Raw genomic sequence first — 12,855 nt, forward strand, 5'->3', positions numbered from 1 at the left:
TCCTTTGGCTTGTTTTTCGGATCCGAAGGCTTGGGCTTTGGAGCCGAAGCGTGATCTTTAGGCTTGGAAGTGTTCGAAACCGTTTTAATCTATAGGCCTGGTGGTGTTCGGGCCGATTTGTCTTTTGGCGTGGAAGGAATCTCAACAGATTTCGGAGCCGAGTGTTCTTTTGGCTTCGGTGCAGAAGGCGCCTGTGCGACTATGACATGCGGTTTGCTCGGTCCCGAGCTACCGGGAGGCTTGTATTTCGTCTTCAGAGCCGGGCCCGGAGTTGGGGCTTCTGAAGTGTGCTTTTAGTCGCGACTGGGGCCAACAGGCGAAGTCTTGACCAGTGCCTTCTGTTTTGGTGGTGAGGTTGGGACAGGGGCAGTAGTGCTCACTCGTTGACCAGGAGTGATGTGGTTGTCCGAGTCTTCTGCCTCCGACACGATTTCCAGCTCTTCGGAATCTTTTTATGGGACATCTGGGCCTTCGTCGAAGATGTCCACTGGTTCCGGAGCTGATCTCTGCGCCATGATGTGTCGTCGAGCCAGACGATCTCGAATGGTCTTTTTCGATCGAAAGGAGGTGCAGACTTGGCAGCTGGACCCGTCGTGTTCTGGCGAGAGGCACAGGTTACAGACCTTATGATGATCACTGTGTGGGAACTTTGCTCCACACTGGGGGCATTTTTTGAAAGGCGACCTTTCCATGAGCCGTAGGCCTCAACAGCGTTGATAGTCCCAGCGGCCCACGTCAACGACCGGAATCGAGCCAATGAAAGGCACGTTGATGATTTGGATGTTTAAGTCAATTTGAAGAGTTGGAGAAAATGTTTGCGCGTCGAAAAAGTTTCAAACCGGTGCGCAAAAATTGCATCCGAACCCAATGGTGGAAAAAAACTATCTGAGGATGGAGTCGATGCCCATGCGCACTATCGTCCAAGGGAGGAGTCACCTATCTCGTGACTACAAAGACTTCTTTCAAGACAACAACAAGGTGCAACCATCCGAGCCCAACACCAGATGGCGATCTTATGCAAAGTGTGTGATCTGCAGCTCATATGCCTCGAACGATACTGTTCACTGGTTTGTCAAACTAGGGCCCTTTAGGGGAGTCCCTATCCCTAGAAATCAGCTTGAAGAGCGGGGAGGATGGGTGGGACAGAAAGGAATCTACAACTAACTTATGTATGTACCAGATACATCAATACTGAAGGTAAGTCATTTTTTTATCTGATAGAGACTGTTCGTTATAGATTCCTTAATTAGAATAGATACCCAGCAATACCATCCCCGGAGGAGGGTCTGCCAACCAATATCACACCAGAAAGTCCTGGAGGACCGAACAGGCAAAGTACCTGTCCCTCAGTACTTGACTGTCCAGGCAGTAGTGTCTTGTAAACGTGTTCAAGGATGCCCACATTGCTGCCTGATAGATGTCAAGGACTGGGACTCCACATGTTAACGCTGTGGTTGCCGCCATTGCTCTGGTGTAATGAGCATGCAAAGGAGAGTCTTTCTTCACCAAAGCATAGCATATTTTGATGCAAAGGAAAACCCATTGGGAGATGGTCCGTTTTTGAACAGCCCGACCTTTCTTGGCACTACAAGGCCAATGAAGAGTTGATCATCCACCCGTAAGTCTTTTGTGCGATTATGATAAAAAGACTATGCACGTTTTGGGTCCAGATGGTGGAGTCTCTCCTCCTAAGAGGGATGCGAGGGTGGGTAAAAGGTGGGCTAGATTGTCCCACATAAAAAGGCGTGATGACCTTGGCAGGAATGAAGGTTTAGTCCGAAGCACCACTTTATCCGGATAGACAGAGAGAAAAGGGGCTTAGAAGATAAAGCCTGCAGCCCGCTTACCCAGCAAGCAGAGGTGATGTAAACAAGGATGGCAGTTTAAGAGTCATCAACCTGAGTGGACAGTTATGAAGAGGCTTGAAGAGAGCACACATAAGAAAAGTGAGAACCAGATTTAAGTTCCATTGGTGCATTACGAAAGAAGATAGAGGGAACAGATAAGTAAGACCCTTAAAGAATCTGTTAACAATAGGGGATTTGAATAAAGAAGGCTGATCTGGTAGCCGAAGAAAAACAGAGATAGCTAAAAGATATCCTTTAAGAGTGTTCAAGGCAGATCACTGCTGGGCCAAAGAAAGAATGTACAAAAGGACCTTGGAAAGAGGAGCAGAAAGGGGGTCAACAGCCTTTGATGTGCGCCATGCCACAAATCTGTTTCTTCTACAGGTGTATATAATTTTAGTGGAAGGACGCCTAACTGCCAAGATAACATCACGGACTTCGGGCAGAAGGTCAAATGATGTCAACGGCCGCCGCTCAAATTCCATGCACGGAGGTGGAGGCTGGACAGGTTTGAATGGAGGACCCTTTCCCCTGTTGCTGCGACATGAGATCCTCCCGAAAGGGCAGTCTGATTTGAGGATCAATGGCCATGCTCAGAAGATTTGGGTACCAGACTCTTCGCTCCCAAAATGGAGCTACAAGAATTACTAGAGCGCATTCGTGCTTGATCTTCTTGAGCACTCTGGGCAGAAGTGGTACAGGCCAAAGCTCCACTCGTGGCGAGAAGAGTTGCAGAGCGAGCACCGCCTTGGAACCTCCAGTGAAAATATTACTGACATTGTGCGGTCTCTTCGGAGGCGAACAGTTCTAACCAAGGCTCTCCCCACCGCTGAAAGAGACCATGCGCCAACTCTGGATGGAGACGCAATTTGTGATCAACTAGGCATCGACTGGTGAGTTTGTCCGCCCGGGGTTTCAGGAAGCCTGCCAGGTGTTTAACCACCAGGGTTATGTCCAGAGATTCCAGGCATGTCCAGAGGTGGCGAGTCTCTTAACAAAAGGTCCACTACCCCGCCCTGCCCTGTTTGTTGCAGTACCACATGGCGGTGGTGTTGCCGGTTAACACCCGCACCACTTTCCCCTCTGATCGTCCAGAGCTCCAAAAAGTTGATATGGAGACCAGACACGGTCTGAGACCAGACGCCTCTAATCTCCGCATCTCCCAAGTGGTCGCCCCATCCCAGAAGTGATGCATCTGTCACCACCATTAGATTTGGTTAGGGAAGGGAAAGGGATCTGCCTCTGGCCCAATCTTGGTTTGTTAGCCACCACTGCAGTTGGTGCACAGTTCTCTCCGAGACCTGGACGTAATCGGAAGGATTCCCCTGATGCTGCGCCCACTGGAACTTCAGGTCCCACTGCAGAGCCCACATATGCCATTTTGCATGATCCACCAGCAGGAGGCCATGAGGCCCAGCAGCCTCAGGGTCATTCTCACCAAAATCTGGGATCGAGGCTGAAAAGTTGGTATCAATAAGTTGAGGGTTCGGAGGTCTAGGATAGGACGAAGGCCTGTGTCCTTCTTGGGTACTAGAAAGTAGCGGGTATAACAACCACAATCTACTTCTGGCACAGGGACCCTCTCTATAGCTCCCTTGGCGAAGAAAGCCGATACTTCCTAGCAGTGAAGTGCCAAATGATCCTCCGACATGCGATTGTAAGAAGGTGGCATGGAGAGAGGGGTAGTCTCGAAGGGGAGGGAGTAGCCCCTTTGGAATATTTGCAGAACCCACCTGTTTAACGTGATGGATTGCCATTGGAGGAGGTGAGGAGCCTGGAATGGCGGACTGGGAAGGTTTGGAGGCGGTGGCAGGGGGGGGGGGGGGGGGGGGGGAAGGGTGGACTGGCCCACCCGCTGGCTTCCTGACCCATGTTGATGCTGGACGAAAAGCAGACGGAGGCGGACAAGAGGTTGTCGCGAGGCCCAAGGATCTGGCCGTAGCTCGAGAATCCTTCATGCGCTGAGTCTGCCTTGTCGCCAAAAAGGCAAATGCCATGAAAGGGCAAGTCCAACAAAGAAGACTGGACATCTCTGGGGCAGCCAGAAGTCCTCAACTAGGCGCAGCATCTAACAGCTACTGACGTGGCAATCGTCTCTCCCGTCTGCAACTGCTTGAGAGCGAACGGCACGGACCTCCTACGCGCACTGAGGTAGCACTCCTGATAACAGGTGAGTATTTTCGTTTTAGTGATTCGCTTGATTTTAGATGAATATTTTTAAGTTTCAAAACTCCACACTTAGAAGAATTTCCAAGTGAAACCAATCACAGTTACCCTATGGAAGAAAAGTGAGTTATCAGCTTTTGGGTAAGTACTCGACTGGCAGAGTTAATGTTCTGGGTATAGACTCAGGGCGCTCCCAGGGTCAGTTAGGTACAGCTGTTACACCCTCAGCGGCACAGGGGCAGCCGGGTGCAGAGAGAGTTAGGCCCAATGTTAGCCTATGGGAGGCAGGAGGTCTGCGGTTTGTGGCTGCTGGGTAGCAGGCCACGCGGCTATGGGAGCTGGGCTACAGGTCACTTGCTCAGGGCAAATGGGGAAGTAGATTAGGACAGAGGTTGCACTCCCAGGGGCACTCGGGCGGCTGGGTGCAGGGTGCTTTTGAGCCATCGGGCGCTCAATGTTATTCAATGGAGAAGCTGGAAGGTGAACAAAGGCTGCAGACAGAGGTTCTTCAGGTGCGACCACAACTTCGAGAGGTAAGTTGGGATCTTGGAAGATAGGTAGACACCTAGGAGTTGTGCACGGGGGCCGTGGGGTGCAGGGTTGTCTTTTGACGTCGGGAAATCTTACCCTCAGCTGGTCACGGTTGGAGGGGTCCCTTTTTGTGAGGCTGCAGGCGTCGTCTGGGTCGTCGAGGAGGGTCCTTGGGCACTGGATTCGTAGTCACAATCGCCGGGGGGACGCCCTTGTGGTCTTTGTCCACTCAGGCACAGGCTGGGCTCGGCGGGTACAGTGTGCTGGATTCGCGGTTCTTGTCTGGCTCCAGGGGTGTTGCTTGTTTGAGCAGAGCCACTGCTCGTGGGAGTCCCAGTCTTTGTAGAGTCACAAGGCAGTCAGGTCCTCCGGGGTTTTTGACGTTTCTGACCACTGAAGGCGCCAGAGTTTAGCAGGAGTTTAGTAGGAGGTCGACAGGCCTGTAGGGCTGGGGCCACGTCAGTTGGTGTCGTCCTCTTCTTAGCAGCTGCATGGCAGGTCTTCTTGTTTCTTGATCTTCTTGCTTGTTTCGGAATCAGGAGCGGAGGAAGGTTCAGGGTGCCCCTTAATACAAAATGTATGGGTGTTACAGGTAGGGTAAGGGCAGGGACCAATGGGTCACTGTCCTGGGGTGAGTACACCCCCTATCCTGCTCTCCTGGGGCAGGGGGGCAGAAGCCTATCTCGGATTGGGCAGGGCTCCCCATCCTCAAGATGGCGGGAGTCCGGAGTTATACTTCACCTTGCCTCTCCCACCTGAGAGGTGGGGTTGGCAGAGGCCTCCTTTCCTCACTAGGGTTTTTCGTCTGTCTTCCCGCCAGAGTGGAGTTAGAACCGGTGGGAGCCAGTTGCTGAGTACAGCAATTGGCCTGGAGTAGCTCACAAAAGGCGACATGCCTTTAAAGCTTCCCCTGCCCATCCTGGGGGAGGAGGCTTGGCACCTCGTCCCAGGATGTGCATTGTTTCAGGCCCCCCGAGAGAGGCAATCTCTCAACCCGGGGGTCCAAAAACATGTCTGGTGGTGGCAGCCTCAGTAGCCACGCAGTCAAGACACTGGGAGTTGGTTAGGTTTCCGGGGGCATCTCTAAGATGCCCTCTGTAGTGCATTTTACATTAAATCCTACACTGGCATCTGTGGCAGGGATCCAAGGCACACCAAGGAAAAGTGCATCAGTTATCAGGCAAAAAGTGGGGGGGGGGGGTTACTGCAACAGAAACCCACTTCCCTACAGTAGCCTTCTCTGGATCTGCGAAAGAAAGAACTGACTTCAGCGGGCATGGGTCCAGACTGATGTCTGGGGTAAAATTTAAGGTAAGGAATCTACAACTAACAGGCTATATCAGATGCAGAGTATTCCAAGGCCTACTCAGAGGACATGGTGTGCGCAAGTAAACGCCAGCTCACTGGTACGCAACAATAGCACTACCCATTAAATTAAAAATATGTACAATCAGGTGGATGGAAATACCTTTGGTGACACCCTCCTAACACATTACAGCCTTAGCGAGCATTGAAATTCAATCACACCAATTACTTATACTAAATGCTATATCACAATATGAGGGTTGTCATTATCCAAAAGGCAGACCTACTGGCTTTCAGGATCCCACCACATTAGCAAAGGCAGCACCACTGAAATTAACGGAAACAGTACCCCATCACTGAAGTTGAATGTGGGGTACCAACAATATGAAACCTTGCACTATTAGCCATCAACATTGTCACTGAAATTAAAAATGTGTCTCAGAGTTGTCATACTTTATTTTCCTAAGCAGCTACTGAAGCTCTAGGACCCACCATTTAATGTATCTGCTCTTCTGAGGCCAGCGGCAAAACCACAGGCTCAGGGAGAACTCTGAAAGGCACCCTTCCCCCCAGTCATTAGCATAGCCCCCTGGGAAACTTAGGGTGACTATGCTTGGAAAATTTTGGGTGGGGCTGCTGCACAACTTTCAGCCCCCGAAACAAGCTGTACACACATTGGTGGTGTCCCTGCCTTCTTAGGGCATAACATACCACAAATATGCAGTTTTTAGGCCCCTGTATGTGTGTCACTCCAGCTTGGAGGGGTGTATATTTAATGAGTGGCTTCACCTGGTCTTTGGCTTACACTCAGTACACATGTTACTTTTTCTTTTTTTAAAGGCCTGACTGCCCTGTTTCCACAAAAGAGACCCACAGACATTTGTTGCTGGGGCCAGGGGGAGGTGGGGTGGCAGCAATACCCCTGCGGCCCTAGTCGACCTGAGCCTTAGCTGGACCGGCGTGGGAGCCGGCAACATCCTGCTATGTGTTGAACCTAGGGCCTGGCCAATCCTAGGGGAATTTTAGCAAAAGACGGAGCAGCATCATGTGCTTTGTTCTCTGTACCAGTTTCCCCAAGGAGCCAAGCTATATCTCCAGACCTGTAGGGCTGATTTTGTTGTTCTAGGGCTCTTTGTGGGGGGATGGGTGTTTGAGCTCTCTCTATGTTAAACCGATTGTTGCAAAGTCATCCTGTGCCCTGGGCACCTCCCAACTTTTTGCTGACTGATGCTGGTGGTAACTCATTTTGACTGACCCTGGGCTCTGCCTAACCAGGCCCAGGGCCAGTGCTGAGCTGAAAGGAACACATTATAGTACAGTTACAACACCCAACATACACTAGGGTACACTTTTGTATGGTGGGGTACCCATATAATTGGGATGACCTACCCCATAGGCCCCTAGTATATAATAGGGCAGGGGATTGAAACTACCTAGAAGTTCCCAGTTCTCTCCCTCCTGTTGTAAAGCGCTCCAATACCCCCAGGTCTGGCCAGCGCTATAAAAAACTTCTTAAATAAAATATAAAAAATAGAAACAATTATTGGCTCTATAATATGGTGAGGCCTTTGATCCTCTTGTTGGACAGCAGAGTAATTAACTTGGCACCGTAAGTCGGGGGTTGGGGAGGCAAAGGCTTGGACAATGAGCTGAGCCAGGAAATACAACAATTCTTAAAGTTCCATATGGAACGTAGATAGGAAGTAAGGGACCGTGAATCTACACTCTGGGTGCATGTTTACTGTACTCTAGTAAAGATTTAGTCTATATGGTGTAATGCATATTTCATAGTTATGGCAGCCAAGTTAAACTTGATTAGTTGAGATGGGAATCAATAAAGATTCTCGAGCTACCAGATGGTAATTTCAGGGAAACATGGGTAGTGAATCAATATATAAGAGAATTGGAAGAGGCAGTGGTGGAATGCGTTTACTACAGATACGAAGACAGAAGGGACGAACATATGCGAGTTCATTAGCATTACAATAATACAACACTACTTACTGGATGTGCATGGCACACTCTAGCAATATCTTCGCAAGATGCTCCATATTCCATAGCAAGTGCAGCTTCATTTATCATCTCTCCTGCACCCTAGAGAGGACAACAATTCTATTATTAGAAACTACAGAGAGAAATGTTAATATCTAAAACATGTGTCAAATTCACCCATATGACTTATTCTCTTACATGATTTTCAGAATAATTACCATTTACATTTATCTAATCATATTACAGGAGAAACATATCACCAAAAATATACAGAAGGCTCAATTAGAGCCCATGCTGATATGTGTCTGTATGCTGAGAAAAAAGACCTCTGGATGACATTGGAAAGCTGATTAAGCCATTAACCCTACTTGAAAGTACGTTCATACTGGCAGTAGAGAACTTTTGCAGCACAAAACATGAAGTTAGTAGTTTTGAAAGGGGTTAGGTGGATTACTGGCATTACCCTTCTGCCATATGCTTTTCAATCAGGTGTGTAAAAAGGCAGTGCATGAAATGGGAGTTGAAAGCAGGGAGTATGGATGAGACAGGGAGAAGGCAAATGGGAAACTGAATGTCCAATGTTGCTTAGTCATATGTTCGACAATTCAAAGTATAAAATCCTGGTTTATAATTTTATTATAACTAGCTTCTCGCGACTGGGCGAGGACTCTATAAAGGACTTGACTCCAGGACCGCTGAGCAGTCAAAGTGGATGTGACAATACATGCTTAACTTTGCCTTTGAAGATGCCAATCTAACGAAAACAAAAGCCCAACACGAGCCAAAACCGTACACTTGTATGGAGTTAAAACTCAGTACACATAGCACAAAACATAACCAGCGCGTTCACCATGTTGTTCTCTTGATACCTTTTTGGTTGCCGTAATGTTGTCAAATAGGTGATTTGAGCATGGTGGTCAGTGCCAGGTACAGCATACAGAGATAGATAACAATAACTGGCCAATTTCAATAGCTTTACACATTTGAGCCATCACTGTGTTTTTATTTCAGTGAATGTAATTTTTTTTAATGATGTACTTAATTTACAACCATTTGGAGACCATGCACTATGGGAACTTGGCTAAGGGCGTGGCCCTTTGACCAACTCACTACAGGCATGCAACTTCTGCAGTGCAGTCATTTAGCTGCACGCAGCATAAGTTGGGCAAGGGGGCCTAGCTTTGACGGCAAGATGAATGGCAAGTAGTTTCAGGTAACTGATATGGTGACCCTGCTGCTTAGTGGACCACATCGCCTGGACCGTGATTTTATTGATACGCCCCATGAGACATCGTTTGCGATAATGGTCATCAGCAGAACGGGGTCTGTAACAACCTGCTTTGCACCAAGTTACTGGTCTTCCGCAGAGAACGGTGCACTTTTGCTTCTATCAACACTTGATCTTCACAGCAACTCTCTGCTTGACACCATTGGGCCACGAGACAATCATGGAGCGAGGTGCAGGTGTATCCTCATATGAGGAATGATGGCAATGTAGGAAGCCATTCAAAAAAGGCGCATGAACTCTGAGTTGATGATTGGGGTGAAATAGAGGGAGCAGGTGCTAAAAGGTTAAGACTATGTGCTGGTTGGTGTAGGCTTTGCCTGTAACCACATTTAAAAGTGACCCTAGAAAGGGTTGCATTTGCAGCAGCTTCAAGTGGAACTTGGTAGCTTTAATGGTGAAACCAAAGCTATGAAGGAAGGAATCACTGTTTGAGTGTGTGCCAGACACTGCAGTGTGCCGCTGCTCTTGATCACCCAATCATCAAGTTGGGAAAGTCAAAACCCTCCACTTGCTGATGTGCTGCGATCCCTGACAGGCACTGGTAAACAAACTTAGAACCGCAGAGAGCCTGAAGGGGAGTACGTTAAACTGGTGTTGCTATCTGTCCATTTAGCTCAAAGTGTAGGTATTTCTTATAAGTGGGGTTGATGAGAGCATGTAAATAGGTAACCTTGAGATTGAGCCCGGTATAAAGTCTCCGTGTTGTTGAAGGACTATCATGACATCCTGCAGTGTTTTAAGGCAGAAAACTTCTGATAGTATGGATTGATTCAGGGGTCGGAGATCAAAGATGTGTCTCTTCTGTTGTGTTCCTTCTGCCCCAGTTCTATGAAACGCTTCTGCAGAAAGGTGTTAATGACTGAGGTTGTTTGTTGAGATGTTGGATGTTGTGCAGCTCGAGCCAAAAGCAGTGTTAGACCATAGCTAGGTCTCGCTTGTCTGACGTGAAGCCTACCCTGTGAGCGAGGAAAACGCATAACACCCTCCGACAGGTGACATGTCATGGGTGGGAAGTGGAGTACGTCTTTGCTTGGAGGTGGCATCATACTTGCTGCAGTCACCTTTGCCCTTATCTCCATTACTTCTGTGTGAGCACCCATTGATAAGTTACTTACTTTCGATAATGCCTTATCTGGTAAAAACTAAATCTAGCTGCAGATTCCTTACCTTCGAATTTCCCCAGGCGTCAGACTGGATCCAGAAGATTTTTTGTGAGCAAAACCCCTTTGTGCTGGTAGGTGGCGTTGGTTGGCTCCGTGTGACACGGCCCGTTATGTTATGTTAAAATCTTTAATATAGCGCACAGCTGCCTGAGCGAAAAGGCATCCCGGCGCTGATAGCAGTGAAATGAAAAGTAAGGGATTAGGCCGTGAGAAAGAGAAAGCTCTTGGCAGCCTTGCAAAAAGAAGTCAAACTATCCAGACAACGCATCTGCGTCGGCAAGGAATTCCACAATTTAGCTGCCAAGCAGCGAAAAGATCGTCCGCCAGCTCGATGACGCTTCACTCGCGGGACCATAACTAGATGTTGCCCAGCTGATCGAAGTTGGCACGTAGGTACATAGGGTATCATAAGATTGGACAGAATCTCAGGGGAAGAAAATTTTAAAAGTCAAGCACAAGGTTTTAAATTCAATCCTTTTGATCAAAGGTAGACAATGAAGGCGACGGATTGCCCCAGTCACAGAACAAGTTCTGGGAAGCCTCAGCAGGACACGAGCTGCTGCGTTCTGAACGCATTGCAAATGGCTCGTTTCTGCCTTATTAGCTCCTAAGGGGAGTAGTCCAATCGCAATAGAATGGTCGCCTGTACTATCATCTGTCGGGTAGATGGATAAAAAAAAAACAACAACTGACTCATTCCTCGAAGTAGGCCAAAGCAGGTACCTGCTAGCTTCTTAGTATGCTCCTGAAAGCTAAGAGTGGCATCCATCCAAACCGTAAAGTGAGTGGACTGAAGCGCCCTCATGGATTTTGCTGTCTCCCTGTCTTTTTTGATGTTCTTGAGCAGCTCTTCAATCTGAGGTCCAAAAGGGTGCTCACCGTCTAACAGGAGGTTGAGGTGATGCTGGTCTACCTCCTGTTTGAACCCAGAGATACGTAAATAGGTATGGCGCCTAAGTAGGACACTGGCATTGGAGATGTCCTTGCTCCCAGACACTATCTTCTCCCCTGCCCCAGGTTTCCTGTACTGCTTAGTGTGATGCATCTCCTCCCATTGCCATGTCGTACCGTGAACAGAGTGCCACCGAACTGACTATTCACCAATGGGGTGCTGCTTCATATCACCCAGGCCTGCCGTTGCAGTCTGTTGGGTGTCCCGCAGAGTTCTCTTCAGTACTTAAGTCTCTTTTTGGAGAGGAAGGCAAGGCAGGATGGCCAGGAAGCGACTTTGCAGCCGGCAGATAAGAACAGATTACACACTGTATGGTGGTCTGCCCAGGGATACTTAGAGTGGCAGTGAGGACAGTTTTGGGAGGGGATCCGTTCCATTAGCCATGCACCAAACTCAGGCGACAGAAAACTGGAAACCAAACTGGGTCCCAAAATGGAGGCTAGGCTCACAATGCCTCGCTGTCTATATTCGTTGCAGTCAGGTGCTTTGCTACGGTATGCTGCAGTGGCAGTCTGCAGGCCTAGGTGAGGGGTCCCTAGGTGGCCCCCTTCAACCCCAATGCCATTGGTACCCAGGTATATTTTACGAGAGGCTTACAGTGGATCTTAAGGGCCAATAGGGGAATAGATTTTAGGGAAGAAGCACTGGCACAGGGGACCCGATTGGCAGGGACCCTGTCCACTACAATCAAAATCACATCAATATCCAGGCAAAAAGTGGGAGCTAACCATGTCAAAAGAGGCACTTTATCACACCAGTCTAGCAATTTCATAAGTTCCCATGCTCAAGCTCTGCCCTCTTTAGAAGGCACTAATGCCCACCTCATAGCACACAATATTCTCATGATTCTTTCCAGTCTTTTTCGTAGCACCTCGAGGAGGCCTATCTCGCTGCAGACGCACTGAACTTATTTCCTATTCCTTCCAAATCTTAACTTATTTCAGAGGCACAACAGACATAATACATGCACACATGTTTGTGGTGGCAATATTATGGTGAACCAAATCATTTATTTGTAGACACGGTCAGAAAGGCTGACTAACATTTGGACTTTTTCTCTTGTGCATCTGATCATGTTTTGTGGAATACAGTTGGCTATGGACATAATTATACAATGGGCACTCTTTAGCAGTTCTGCATGTCCTCTAGCGCAAAGATCCATATGTTCTCTAGTACACTGAATGGAATGATGGTCTGTGGAAGAGTGGTAGTCTCACTCTGAGAAACAAATAGGCATATTCGGTGTCACAAAATTTTCAGAAATAAGGTCTTGAATAAAACAAAAATATTTTATCCAACATATGCGAACATCCACTGCAATTTCAAATCTTTCCCTGGTACTCACTGATCCAAGGATGTGGGCTCCCAGCATCCTATCTGTCGATTTGTGACCCAAGATCTTCACCAAGCCATCTGTGTCAGCATTAGTTTTGGCTCTACTGTTAGCAGCAAATGGAAACTTTCCCACTTTGTATTCAACACCCTAGAAAACAAATGAGAATGTGTTACAACACATGAAGACCACACAACTATTTTTATCTTCAAATAATAGTTACGTTTGAGTGGCTGGTTTGGATTTGTGAGAAATGGGAGCAGATAATGTAAGCAAAG

The 12,855-nt window shown here is 48.1% G+C and overlaps 1 protein-coding gene across 1 annotated transcript in view; it reads right to left on the bottom strand.

The window, feature by feature from the left end:
• The window catches only part of DLD (dihydrolipoamide dehydrogenase), a 224,917-nt gene that overhangs the window by 6,773 nt on the left and 205,289 nt on the right, over positions 1–12,855 (bottom strand). Inside the window, exons 12-13 of the mRNA XM_078680128.1 lie at positions 12,590–12,727; positions 7,854–7,943 (exon numbers count right to left, since the gene is read on the bottom strand). Coding sequence (XP_078536254.1) covers positions 7,854–7,943; positions 12,590–12,727 — 228 coding nt within the window. The remainder of the gene's footprint in view (positions 1–7,853; positions 7,944–12,589; positions 12,728–12,855) is intronic.

This window comes from Lissotriton helveticus, chromosome 1_1, assembly GCF_964261635.1.
Source record: "Lissotriton helveticus chromosome 1_1, aLisHel1.1, whole genome shotgun sequence".
Taxonomy (NCBI): Eukaryota; Metazoa; Chordata; class Amphibia; order Caudata; family Salamandridae; genus Lissotriton; species Lissotriton helveticus.